This window comes from Nicotiana tomentosiformis, chromosome 1 (assembly GCF_000390325.3).
Source record: "Nicotiana tomentosiformis chromosome 1, ASM39032v3, whole genome shotgun sequence".
NCBI lineage: Eukaryota > Viridiplantae > Streptophyta > Magnoliopsida > Solanales > Solanaceae > Nicotiana > Nicotiana tomentosiformis.
Genome location: NC_090812.1, coordinates 46,954,454 through 46,968,900, shown reverse-complemented (window position 1 = coordinate 46,968,900; position 14,447 = coordinate 46,954,454). Strand labels below are relative to the sequence as shown.

Genomic DNA, 14,447 nt, shown 5'->3' with positions numbered 1-14,447 from the left:
GTGGGGCCGAGTCTTAGTCAAACTCGGAACGAATTAAGTCTTCAAAACTCGGATTGGACTTGGCCTCAGGCCTGGCGTCGCCAGCCTAACGCCTTGAATTTGGCTGGCCTCGCTAAGCTAAAGCCTGGTTCAGCCTGGCCTTAGGTTGGCCTCGCCAGGCTAAAGCCTGGTCCAGCCTGGCCTCACTAGGCTAAAGCCTGGTCCAGCCTGGCCTTTGGCTGGCCTCGCTAGGTCTCTCCTTTTCATTGTGCTCGGGCACACTTTCAACGTTTAAGTATCCATTTTGCTCTACTTTTATCTCCAATTCACCTACACATAAAATAGACTCCATTATGCACAAATAATGGATAATTTATCATTAAAGCATGTAAAATGCAAGGCACATAATGTACGAATCTATGGAATTATAGCCACATATCAGTATGTTTCTTTCTTTCTCTGCTATTTTTTCCAGCTTCTAAATGACTGTATTTTAAGCTTTACCTCTTCTTATCTCGTAGGCCAATTTTCTTGCTTCCGAGGGCCTACAAAGGTTAATCCGAGAGAAGGAGGAACTCTCTTCTAAACGGGATCAGCTTTTGGCGGAACGGGACCAAACTGTTCTTTGCCTTTTGGAACTGGAAACCAGGGCCACTGAGGCCAATGTTTTTGGAAGCCCATTTGCAAGAAGTGGTAACCCTCAGCCAATAAGTTGGGCCACTGAGGGCCGATTTTGATGAAGTCAAGGCTAAATGGGTTGAGGTCCAGAATGCCATTCTTGCTGCCAATGATCGTGAGGCTGCTGCTACTAAAAGGATAACTAATTTAGAAGCAACCTTGAATTCTAAGGCAGAAGAGCTTGCTGTCGCGGGGGCGAGACATGCCCGGTTGGAGGAGAAGTATAAGAAAATTATCGAGCACAACAGACTCTATAGTTCAACTGTCCATGATCTCGATGTCAACCTCCGATCTGCTAGGTCCGCCCGGGACAATCTTTCTGCCGAGATCACTCAACTCAAAGAAGAACTCAGGCGCCGAGAGGCTTCCATCGTTGTTGAAAAAACTTACTCTATGTACAACATGAGGAGAAAGACCTTGGAAGGAGCCAAAGCTGGAGTTTTTGATATTGGTGCCGAAATTGCTAAGTCCGCGAGCTTGAGTTAGCTTCAAAGAAAGGACTCCTAGCGCAGTCTGATGCTCCAGGTTCTTCTGATTCTTGTTCCGAGATTTCGGGCACTGAAGAGGAATCGGAAGGCGATGATGCCGAAGATTAAGTTGGGAAAGATGTTGAGCCATCGGTTGAACCGGCTACTGCTCCCAGGGATATGAATACTTCTCTTCCTCTCGATTCCAGTGATGATGTAGCTTAACTTTTCTTTCCCTGTTTTGTATTTCCTTTTGGTACATCCTTGTAAATAAAGACGTACTGTTGCTCAACTATTTGGCTGTGTCTTACTTTGCTTGTGCATGTCTTCCTGCTTTTCTGCATGTGGTCTCGGGTGCATTTTCTTCGATGCACTTCTATCTCAGAGAATTATCCATTTTACATGAGGGTTTCAATAAGCATTTGTGCAAGTTTGGTTTCTCCGTCTTTTTCATATGTGGCTTCGGGTGTATTTTTCCCTGATAGCATTTTTGGTCCCAGGCATATATTCTTCCGGGACCAACCCTTTAACAGGAGGGTTTTAATAAGTGTTTGCGCAAGTTCGGTTTCTGTATCTTTTTTATATGTGGCTTTAGGTGTATTTTTTCCCGATAGTATTTTTGGTTCTGGGCATATATTCTTCCGGAAACAACCCTTTAACATGAGAATTTTTATAAGAGAGGGACCTCTTGTGTTTATGGTGCTCTTGAAGAGGACGTCTCCTGTTCATTATGGCACTAACATTTGAAGTACTTGTTTAACTTTCAAATGACAAAATTAGATCCTCGTGCAGACAAGAAACAAGATAGAAGCAAAAGGATTTCATTTCATTCCTTTTGTTTTCATAGTTTACACAGGCATTTTACTATGTAGAAAAGAAGTTGCCATGACTTGTGGCTATCTTGTATAACTTGTTTCTTCGGGGCTGATTGTGTAGTCCCTGGTCACGATGATGCGTGGCATTCAGTGTTGCCTTGTCAGATTTTCTTTCTCGGTTGACGTGGCATTTAGTGTTGCCTTGTCGGATTTTCATTCCCGGTTGATGTGGCATTTAGTGTTGCCTTGTAATCATATGTAATCATATCATTATCCCCCCAGTGTTCTAATGCAAAGAATACTATTTGGAACACTGGAAGTCTTGTATCTTTGAAGGTTCCACCGATGAATTGCTACGTAACCCTTCGCTCGGTAACATATTTTGCTTTCCCCTCAGGAATTCATGCTGTCGAGCGAAAGAATACCTAACAATCCTCTAGTGGTTTGTGCTCATGAATGATCGTGTAACCTTTATTCGGTAGCAAACTTAACTTCCCGGTGGGAATTTGCTATCGAAGCAAATATTACCTTATCGTCCCCGAGTGGAAACTCATTTGTTTGCTTTGTCATCAAAGGTATTATTACTGCTATTTTTGTAGTATGCTTGCGGTCGCTGCCTCATTAAAACCTTGCCTGAAAAAATCCAATTGGGATAAAAAACAGAACGAAGGACAAAAGAGTGCATCACATACTTTCTGTTTGACCGTTGTTTGTCAGCAGTAATATTTTTTGAGATGAGCCACGTTCCAATTGATGTGCAACTTGTCTCCGTTGCAGTTTTTCAACTCGTATGACCCTTTATCGGTGATAGCCAAAACCCGGTAAGGGATTTCCCACGTAGAGGCTAATTTGCCGGCATGGAGTTCTCGGGTGTTTTGCGTCACCTTCCTCAAGACCAAGTCTCCCACTTTGAAATAATGAAGGTTGGTTTTTTGATTGTAATACCTCTCCATCCTCTGCTTTTAGGCTGCCATTCTGACATGTGCCAAGTCCCTGCATTTCTCGAGCATTCTAAGTTGATTAGCATTGCCTATGTAACGACCCGACCAATCATTTTAAAAGTTGTAGCCCCGTTCCCCTATTTACTACTTCTTCTGTGCTTTAAAACTATTATGTAACTGCCGGGGTAGTCGGTTCGGGTCCGAAAAGATTTTAGAATGAATTGGAACACCTAGTTCCAAAGTTTAAAACTTAAGTTGAAAATGTTGGCTGGATGTCGACCAATGTGCAAACGACCCCGGAATAGAATTTTGATGATTCCAACAGCTCCGTAAGGTGATTTTGGACTTAGGAGCGTGTTCGGAATTTTATTTGGAAGTCCGTAGTTAAATTAGGCTTGAAATGACTAAAATAGTAATTTAAGTTTGAAAGTTTGATCGGGGAGTTGACTTTTTGATATTGGGGTCGGAATCCGGTTCCGAAAATTTTCATAGCTTCGATATGTCATTTATGACTTGTGTGCAAAATTTGAGGTCAATCAGACTTGATTTGATAGGCTTCAGCATCGAATGTAGAAGTTGGAAATTCTTAAGTTTCATTAAGCTTAAATTGGAGTGTGATTTGTGATTTTAGTGATATTTGATGTGATTTGAGGTTTCGACTAAGTCCGTATGATATTTTAGGACTTGTTGGTATATTTGGTTGAGGTCCCGAGGGGCTCGGGCGTGTTTCAGATGGTATTCAGATTATTTTCCTTCATTTTTGCACTGCTAGTAGCTGCTGATTTATGATATTTCAAACCTTCATCGCGATCGCGAAGATTGGGACGCGATCACGTAGGCTTAGTTGAGGCAGTGTCGATTTTGTTCTTCGTGATCGCGTGAAGTCAACCGCGATCGCATAGGTTGGTCCAGTCTGTGTATCGCGATCGCATGGTATTGTTTGCGATCGCATAGGGGAACCTTGAGAGGAAGCTGGGCCATGCGTTTGCTCTATGCGATCGCGTGAAGAGGGATGCGATCACGTAGAGTTGGAACCTTGTGCATCGCGATCGCGTGGCATTGTTTGCGATAGCGAAGAGTAAAAGCCTAGGTAGTGAGTTTAACCCATTTTCCATTTTTGACGGATTGGAGCTCGGGAAGAGGCGATATTTGGGAGATTTTCAGAGAAAACATCAGGGTAAGTATTCTTAACTCAATTTTGGTTAGATTACCCGAATCCATCACTGTTTTTAACATTTAATTGGTGATTTAAGTTGGAAAGATTTGAAAATGCTCTTGGATAGATTTGAGAATTTGAGGGTCGAATTGTTATCAGAATTTAGTCATTTTGGTATGGTTAGACTCGTGGTTGAATGGGCGTTCATATTTTCTAACTTTCGCCGGATTCCGAGATGTGGGCCCCACAGGCGATGTTTGAGTTAATTTCGAATTTTTATTGAAAAATGTAGTATTTTCTCATGGAATTGATTTTGTAATTTTTGTTGACTGTATCGAATTAATTATAACTAGATTCGAGTCGATCAGAGTCGGAAAATCGAGGAAAAGGCATACTACTTGATTAAATTGGAGTAAGTCGAGGTAAGTGACTTGTCTAACCTTGTGTGGGGGAAATGTTTCCTAGGATTGGTATTGATGTGATAATTGTAATGTGATAAAAGTCATGTACATGAGGTGACGAGTGTGTACACGGGCTAAATGTGAAAGATTATATTTTTAAATTGTGTAGATCACTGTTGCATATTAATTAAATTATTAAATCTTGTTATATTCTCCATGATTGATCTGATTTATATATACTTTAAATTTGCTTGACTTTCTCCTGCTAATTATTTTTACCTGCTTAGCTGAAACTTGGATTTTTTTATTCTGTGCATTATTTGAAGGTAAAATTTCTTTAATTTAAATATTATTAATATGAAGTATTTGATATTTTAAATTTGGTATTGAAGCAACGTATTAAAAATTTTGAAATATTATTTTTGTTGAGTTATTTATTCCCGAATATTTTTGTGAGATTGTTTGTACTCATTGTGATTGAGCCGTGAGCTCCCTGTTATGGAAAATATTGTTGATATTGTTTATTTTGGCAAATTAAAATATTTGAGCACTTGAGGTGCATATTTACTAGCTATCGATTTTGCTTTGCATCTTTCTTCTACATTTCATGGTGTTCCTATTTTTCCTATAATTGTTGTGGTGATACTAATATTGTCTCCTTTTGTCCTTTTGTCTTTTTGTTTTCTTGAGCCGAGGGTCTTTCAGAAACAGACTCTCTACTCCTTTGGGGTAGGGGTAAGGTCTGCGTACACACTACCCTCCCCAGACCCCATTAGTGGGATTTTACTGGGTTGTTATTGTTGTTGTTGAGGTGCATATTGTGATATATTGTGATATTGATACACATGCGGTGCTATAAGGTCTCGGTGTTGAAACTCATGCGGTGAGATAAGGGTGAATTGATACGCGTGGCTAGTAGGGGAATTACTAGAAGTCATGCGGTGTGATAAGGGTGGCTAAAACGCGGGATGTTATTTCGGGAAAAAAATATTTTCTTTAAAATAAATTGTGAAGGATCCAAGGTGATATAAGAAAAATGAGATATTGTGAATTTATTTATGATTTGGGACTACGAGGCGGTACCTCGGGAGTGCCCTGGTTGATATTGATTTATGGCCGTAGTTGCCTTTGATTATTGTTGTGATTTTCTTAAAGTTGAAAAGAATTCTGTTTTGTTTCCACGAGGTATTATTTGCCATTATTTTGCGTAGTTAATTGGTGACATACTACTTACTTGATTCATTTCCATTGTCATTTCATTTTATTATATTGTTAAACATTTCACCTTGTTTTTTTATTATTTCAGTAGGGTCTGACCTGACCTCGTCACTACTCTACCGAGGTTAGACTTTGCACTTACTGGGTACCGCTGTGGTGTACTAATACTATGCTTCTGCACATCTTTTTGTGCAGATCCAGGTACATCTTACCAGCCCAAACATCAGTGAGCTACCTGTGTACGAAGACTTTGAGGTATATCTGCTAGCGTCCGCAGACTCGGGAGTCCCCTTTTATCATTATTATGTTGCTTCCTTATTTTTCTTTAGACCCTGATATATAGATACATTGAGGATAAATTCTTAGAAGCTTGTGACTTATTTTTACCGGTTTTTGGGAATTGTAATTATGTGAATTGCAGATTTATTTATTTCATATTTTAATTGTTATTTCGCATTGATAAGCTTACCTAGTCTTAGAGACCAGGTGCCATCATGACATCCTACAGAAGGAATTTAGGGTCGTGACAAGTTGGTATCAGAGCTCTAGGTTCATAGGTGTTATGAGTCACAAGCAAGTTTAGTAGAGTCTTGCGGATCGATACAGAGACGTCTGTACTTATCTTCGAGAGGATATGGAACTGTTAGGGAATATCTACTTCTTTGATTCCTTATCGTGCGCATTTGTTGACTTCAAAATTTAAAACTATTGTCTTTCTATTCTCTCCCAGATGGTGAGGACACGCACAACTAGATCCGATGATCATACACCCGCGCCCCCTGTTGGAGCCGCAAGAGGCCGGGGCCGGGGCATAGGTCGTGCCAGAGGTCGAGGAAGACCACGTGGTGTGTCCATAGCACCTGCACGAGTTGGTGCAGCAGAGCCACCAGTAGTTCCAGTTGGAGAGCAGGCACCTGAGACGCATGTTACTACTCCTGCACTTCAGGAGACCCTTGCCCAGGTTTTGAGCATGTTTGGCACTCTAGCTCGGGCGGGGTTGATTCCACTTTCTCCTGCCATATCTCAGGCCGGGGGAGGAGCACAGACTCCCGCCGCCCGTACTCCAGAGCCACATGACCAAGTTGACCATGCCCCAGAGGTTATACCAGTACAGCCAGTTGTCCCAGTTTGGCCTGAGGTTAGGACAACAGCTTCAGAGGGGGAGCAACTTAGGCTCGAGAGGTACAAAAGTACCACCCTCCTACATTCAGCGGTTTAGCTTCAGAGGATGCTCAGGGTTTTCTGGAGGAATGTCACTGTATCCTTCGAACTATGGGTATTGTGGATTCTAGTGGGGTTTTTTTCATGGCATTCCAGCTTAGAGGAGCAGCCTACCAGTGGTGGCGGGCATATGAGTTAGATAGTCCGGCTGAGACAGCTTCACTTACTTGGACTCGATTTTCAGATATGTTCTTAAGGGAGTATGTTCCTCAGAGACTTAGAGATGCATGGCGCGCAGAGTTTGAGCAGCTGCGCCAGGGTTCTATGATCGTGTCAGAATATGCGGTCCGATTCAGTGATTTGTCTAGGCATGCACCATCCTTAGTTGCTACTATTCGAAAGCGATTTTGCAGATTTATTGAGGGTCTCCACCCTAGTATCAGATTCAGTATGGCCCAAGATCTAGAGATGGACATCACATACCAACAGGTGGTGTCAATTGCTAGGAGATTGGAAGGTATGTGGACTCAGGAGAGAGAAGAGAGGGAAGCTTAGAGACCCCGAGATTTTGGCACACATAATAATTCTCGTGCCCCAGCTGCAACCCGTCATGATAGAGGTTATGTGAGTCGTCCTATTCATTCAGCACTTCCAGATTCCAGTGGTATTCCGGCTACTCCCAAACCTCAGGTTCCATATTATGCACCGCCAGTGTCTACTATACCTCTTGTACGGGGTGCTTTCAGCGGGCAGTTTAGTCGATCAGGCTTGAGCCAGTCCCAGTAACCACGTACTCCGATGGCTTGTTTTGAGTGTGGTGACACTCATCATATTATGAGGGATTGCCCCAGACTTAGGAGGGGTGCACCTCCATAGGTTTCTCAGGCCCCATCTATTCCACAGGGCCCTCAGGCTTCTCAGGCCATGATTACTACACCAGTTTCCACTCCACCTACACAACCAGCTAGAGGTGGAGGACGGAAAGGTAGAGGTCGCCCTACAGGGGGAGGCTAGGCTAGATATTATGCCCTTCCTGCTAGGACAGAGGCCGTTGCATCCAATTTTGTTATCACAGGTATTATTCCGGTCTGTCATAGAGATGCATCAGTCTTATTTGATCCAGGCTCCACTTATTCCTATGTGTCATCTTATTTTTCCCCGTATTTGGGCGTATCCCGTGATTCCTAGAGTTCTTCTATTTATATATCTACACCCGTGGGTGAATCTATTATTATGGACTACGTGTATCAGTCATGTTTAATTGTTATCAGTGGTTTTGAGACCAAAGCTGATTTATTATTGCTCAGTATGGTGGATTTCGATATTATTTTGGGCATGGACTGGTTGTCGCCCTATCACACTATTCTTGATTATTACACCAAGACGGTGACGTTGGCTATGCCAGGTCTACCGTGGCTAGAGTGGAGAGGTACCTCAGATTATGTTCCTAGCAGGGTTGTTTCGTTTCTTAAGGCTCAACAGATGGTTGAGAAGGGGTGTGATGCATATCTGGCCTATGTGAGAGATGTTAGTGTTGATACTCCTACCATGGAGTCACTTCCTATAGTAAGGTATTTTCCTGATGTATTTCCAGCGGATCTTTCGGGTATGCCACCTGATAGGGATATTGACTTTGGCATTGATTTGTTACCTGGTACTCAGCTCATTTCTATTCCACCATATCGTATGGCCCTAGTAGAGTTGAAAGAATTAAAAGAACAGTTACATGAGTTGCTTGATAAGGGCTTCATTCGGCCTAGTGTATCGCCTTGGGGTGCTGCTGTCTTATTTGTAAAGAAGAAGGATGGTCCTATGCGGATGTGTATTGATTACCGCCAGCTGAACAAGGTTACAGTGAAAAACAGGTATCCATTGCCACGTATTGATGACCTATTTGATCAGCTTCAGGGTGCCAGAGTGTTTTCTAAGATTGACTTACGTTCAGGCTATCATCAGTTGAAGATTCGGAAACCAGATATCCCGAAGACTGCTTTTAGGACTCGGTATGGTCATTATGAGTTCCTTGTAATGTCATTTGGGCTAACCAACGCCCCAGCATCATTTATGCACTTAATGAATAGTGTATTTCAGCCCTATCTTGATTCTTTCATCGTTGTGTTTATTGACAACATTCTGGTGTATTTTCGGAGTCGGGAAGATCATGAGCAGCACCTGAGGACTGTGCTTCAGACTTTGAGAGAAAAGAAGTTATATGCCAAATTTTCAAAGTGTGAATTCTGGCTTGATTCAGTGGGATTTTTGGGCTATATAGTTTCGTGCGAGGGGATCAAAGTAGATCCGAAGAATATTGAGGCAGTGCAGAGTTGGTCCAGACTATCCTCAACTACGGAGATCCGGAGTTTCCTTTGTTTGGCAGGGTATTATCTCCGATTTGTAGAGGGTTTCTCTTCCATTGCTGCACATATGACCAAATTGACCCAGAAGGGTGCTCCGTTCAGGTGGACCGAGGAATGTGAGGAGAGCTTCCAAAAGCTCAAGACAACTTTGACTACAACCCCAGTGTTAGTATTACCTACAGATTCAAGGTCTTATACTGTGTATTGTGATGCGTCTCGTATAAGTCTCAGCGTAGTGTTGATGCAAGATGGTAGGGTGATTGCCTACGCGTCCAGATAGTTAAAGGTACACGAGAAGAATTATCCGATCCATGACCTTGAGTTAGCAGCTATTGTTCATGCCTTGAAGATTTGGCGGCATTATTTGTACGGTGTCCATTGTGAGGTCTACACCGATCACCAGAGTCTACAGCATCTGTTTAAACAGAAGGATCTTAATTTGCGGCAACGGAGATGGTTGGAGTTGCTTAAGGATTATGATATCATCATTCTCTATCATCCCGGGAAGGCCAATGTAGTGGCCGATACCTTTAGTCGTAAGGCGGAGAGTTTGGGCAGCTTAGCATATTTACCGGTAGCAGAGAGGCCTTTAGCCTTGGATGTTCAGTCCTTGGCCAACCAATTTGTCAGGTTGGATATTTCTGAGCCGAGCCGTGTTTTGGCTTGTGTGGTTTCTCAATCTTCTCTTTATGATCGTATCAGAGAGCATCAGTACGATAACCCCCATCTACTTGTCCTTAAGGATATAGTTCAACACGGTAATGCCAAGGAAGTCACTATTGGGGATGACAGTGTATTACGGATGCAGGGCAGGCTATGTGTGCCTAATGTAGATGGTTTGCGTGAGTTGATTCTCCAAGAGGCTCACAGTTCGCGGTACTCCATTCATCCGGGTACTACAAAGGTGTATCAAGACCTGAGACAACACTATTAGTGGAGGCGGATGAAGAAAGACATAGTGGAGTATGCAGCTCGGTGTCTCAATTGTCAGCAGGTAAAATATGAGCATCAGCGGCCAGGTGGATTGCTACAGAAGTTAGAAATTTCGGAGTGGAAATGAGAGCAGATCAATATGTATTTCGTTGTTAGGCTTCCATGACTCAGCGGAAGTTTGATGCAGTTTGGGTGATTGTGGATAGGCTGACTAAGTCAGCTCATTTCATTCCTGTGATGACTTCCTACTCTTCCAAGCAGTTGGCTCGAATCTATATTCGCGAGATTGTCAAACTTCACGGTGTACCGATATTTATCATCTCTGACCGGGGTACACAGTTTACCTCACGGTTTTGGTGGGCTGTACAATGAGAGTTGGGTACTCGTGTAGAGTTAAGTACAACATTTCACCCTCAGACATGCGGGCAGTCCAAACGCACTATTCATATATTGGAGGATATGCTTTGTGCATGTGTGATAGATTTTGGGGGTGCTTGGGATTGGTTCTTACCACTTGCGGAGTTTGCTTACAACAACAGTTATCCGTCGAGCATTCAAATGGCGCCGTATGAGGCCTTATATGGCAGGTGGTGCCGGTCTCTAGTGGGTTGGTTCGAACCGGGTGAAGCTAGACTATTGGGTACAGACTTGGTTCAGGATGCCTTGGAAAAGGTTAAATTGTTTCAGGATCGACTTCGTACAACCCAATCTAGACAAAAGAGTTATGCGGATCGGAAGGTTCGTGATGTTGCGTTCATGGTTGGTAAGTAGGTCTTGCTCCAGGTTTCGCCTATGAAGGGTGTTATGGGATTCAGGAAGAAGGGCAAGTTGAGCCCTAGGTATATTGGGCCTTTTGATATTCTTGAAAGAGTTGGAGATGTGGCTTACAGACTTGCACTACCACCTAGTCTCTCTGCAGTTCATCCAGTATTCCATGTTTCTATGCTCCGGAAGTATCACGGCGATCCGTCTCATGTGTTAGACTTCAGTTCAGTTCAGTTGGACAAGGATCTATCTTATGTTGAGGAACCAGTAACTGTTTTGGACAGGCAGGTTTGAAAGCTGAGGTCAAAGAACATTGCTTCCGTGAAGGTTCAGTGGAGGGGTCATCCGGTCGAGGAGGCGACTTGGGAGGCCGAGCAGGATATGCGCAATCGTTATCCTCATCTTTTCACCACTTCGGGTATGTCTCTATGCTCGTTCGAGGACGAACGATTATTTTAAGAGAGGGAGTATGAAATGACCCGACCAGTCGTTTTAAAAGTTGTAGCCCGTTTCCCCTATTTACTGCTCCTTCTGTACTTTAAAACTGTTATGTAACTTGCCGGGGTAGTCGGTTCGGGTCCGAACAGATTTTAGAATGAATTGGAACACTTAGTTCCAAAGTTTAAAACTTAAGTTGAAAAGGTTGGCTGGATGTCGACCTATGTGCAAATAACCCCGGAATAGAATTTTGATGATTCCAACAGCTCCTCCGTATGCTGATTTTGGACTTAGGAGCGTGTTCGAAATTTTATTTGGAAGTCCGTAGTTAAATTAGGCTTGAAATGGCTAAAAAGTAATTTAAGTTTGGAAGTTTGACCGGGGAGTTGACTTTTTGATATCGGGGTCGGAATCCAGTTCCGAAAATTTTCATAGCTTCGATATGTCATTTATGACTTGTGTGCAAAATTTGAGGTCAATCAGACCTGATTTGATAGGTTTCGGCATCGAATGTAGAAGTTGAAAATTCTTAAGTTTCATTAAGCTTGAATTGGAGTGTGATTTTTGATTTTAGCGATATTTGATGTGATTTGAGGTTTCGACTAAGTCCGTATGATATTCTAGGACTTGTTGGTATATTTGGTTGAGGTCCCGAGGGGCTCGGGCATGTTTCGGATGGTATTCGGATTATTTTTCTTCATTTTTGCACTGCTGGTAGCTGCTAATTTATGATATTTCAAACCTTCATTGCGATCGCGAAGATTGGGACGCGATCGCGTAGGCTTAGTTGAGGCAGTGTCGATTTTGTTCTTCGCGATCGCGTGAAGTCAACCGCGATCGCATAGGTTGGGCCAGTCTGTGTATCGCGATCGCGTGGCATTATTTGCAATCGCATAGGGGAAACTTGAGAGGAAGCTGGGCCACGCGTTTTCTTTATGCGATCGCATGAAGAGGGATGCGATCGTGTAGAGTTGGAACCTTGTGCATCGTGATCGCATGGCATTGTTTGCGATTGCGAAGAGTAAAAGCCTGGGCAATGAGATTAAGTTCCATTTTTGACGGATTGTAGCTCAGGAAGAGGCGAGTTTTGGGAGATTTTCAGAGAAAACATCGGGGCAAGTATTCTTAACTCAATTTTGGTTAGATTACCCGAATCCATCACTGTTTTTAAAATTTAATTGATGATTTAAGTTGAAAAAATTTGAAAACCCTCTTGGATAGATTTGAGAATTTGAGGGTCGAATGTTGACTGTATCGAATTAATTATGACTAGACTTGAGTCGATTGGAGTCGGAAAATCGAGGAAAAGGCATACTACTTGATTAAATTGGAGCAAGTCGAGGTAAGTGACTTGTCTAACCTTGTGTGAGAGAAATTTCCCCTAGGATTGGTATTGATGTGATAATTGTAATGTGATGAAAGTCGTGTACACGAGGTGACGAGTGTGTACACGGGCTAAATGTTAATGATTATGTTTTTAAATTGTGTAGATCACTATTGCATATTAATTAAATTATTAAATCTTGGTATATTCTCCATCATTGATCTGATTTATATATATTTTAAATTTGCTTGACTTTCTCCTGCTAATTGTTTTTACCTGCTTAGCTGAAACTTAGATTCTTTTATTCTGTGCATTATTTGAAGGTGGAATTTAGTTAATTTAAATATTATTAATATGAAGTATTTGATATTTTAAATTTGGTATTGAAGCAACGTATTAAAAATTTTGAAATATTATTTTTATTGAGTTATTTATTCCCGAATATTTTTGTGAGATTGTTTGTACTCATTGTGATTGAGCCGTGAGCTCCCTGTTGTGGAAAATATTGTTGATATTGTTTATTTTGGCAAATTGAAATATTTGAGCACTTGAGGTGCATATTGTGATATTGATACGCATGCAGTGGTATAAGGTCTCGGTGTTGAAACGCATACGGTGAGATAAGGGTGGCTTGATACGCGTGGCTAGTAGGGAACTACTAGAAATCATGCGGTGTGATAAGGGTGGCTAAAACGCGAGATGCTATTTCGGGGAAAAAAATATTTTCTTTAAAATAAATTGTGAAGGCTCCCGCGGTAATATAAGAAAAATGAGATATTGTTAATTTATTTATGATTTGGGACTACAAGGTGGTACCTCAGGAGTGCCCTGGTTGATATTGATTTATGGCCGCAGTTGCCTTTGATTATTGTTGTGATTTTCTTATAGTTGAAAAGAATTCTGTTTTGTTTCCACGAGGTATTATTTGCCATTATTTTGCATAGTTAATTGGTGACATACTACTTACTTGATTCATTTTCATTGTCATTTCATTTTATTATATTGTTAAACATTTCACCTTGTTTTTTTATTATTTCAGTAGGGCTTGACCTTGTCACTACTCTACCGAGGCTAGGCTTTGCACTTACTGGGTACTGCTGTGGTGTACTCATACCACGCTTCTGCACATCTTTTTGTATAGATCCAGGTACATCTTACCTGCCTAGACATTAGTGAGCTACCTGTGTACGGAGACTTCGAGGTATATCTGCCAGCGTCCGCAGACTCCGGAGTCCCCTTCTATCATTATTATGTTGCTTCCTTATTTTTCTTTAGACCCTGATATATAGATACATTGAGGATAAATTCTTAGAAGCTTGTGACTTATTTCTACCTGGTTTTGGGAATTGTAATTATGGGAATTGTAGATTTATTTATTTCATATTTCAATTGTTATTCCACATTGATAGGCTTACCTAGTCTTAGAGACTAGGTGCCATCACGACATCCTACAGAGGGAATTTGGGGTCATGACAACCTCGTTGTTTGACTCTTCGTTTTCCTGCAAATACCTTAAGGTTGGCTCCCCTACTTCCACTAGTATCAAAACTTCTGCGCCGTACACAAGGGAAAAAGGGGTTTCTCCTGTGCTTGACTTGGCCGTTGTTCGGTAGTCCCATAACACTCCAGGTAATTCTTCGGGCCAGCGGCCTTTTGCCGCTTTTAGCCTTTTCTTTAGATTTTGTTAGGGTGAAGAGGTAATCCTTTTATCTTCAAAGGATGGTAGGGTGAAGAGGTAATCCTTTTATCTTCAAAGAGGTAATCCTTTTATCTTCGGGCCAACGACCTTTTGCACTCGGATGGTAGGGTGAAGA

General features: G+C 42.0%; 1 protein-coding gene across 1 annotated transcript; it reads left to right on the top strand.

The window, feature by feature from the left end:
* Positions 1–343: 343 nt before the first annotated feature.
* LOC138906403 (uncharacterized) lies at positions 344–1,143 on the top strand. The gene is made up of 3 exons (XM_070195105.1): positions 344–388; positions 501–672; positions 722–1,143. Exons 1-3 carry the CDS (start codon positions 344–346, stop codon positions 1,141–1,143), a joined length of 639 nt encoding a protein of 212 aa, XP_070051206.1.
* Positions 1,144–14,447: the final 13,304 nt, after the last annotated feature.

Bases quoted from the DNA above. Each gene is read 5' to 3' on its own strand.
- LOC138906403 (XM_070195105.1), top strand. From the start codon at position 344: ATGGATAATTTATCATTAAAGCATGTAAAATGCAAGGCACATAAT. The intron at 389-500 runs GTACGAATCTAT...CTTATCTCGTAG, and splicing joins TAAAATGCAAGGCACATAAT to GCCAATTTTCTTGCTTCCGA. The intron at 673-721 runs GTAACCCTCAGC...ATTTTGATGAAG, and splicing joins AAGCCCATTTGCAAGAAGTG to TCAAGGCTAAATGGGTTGAG.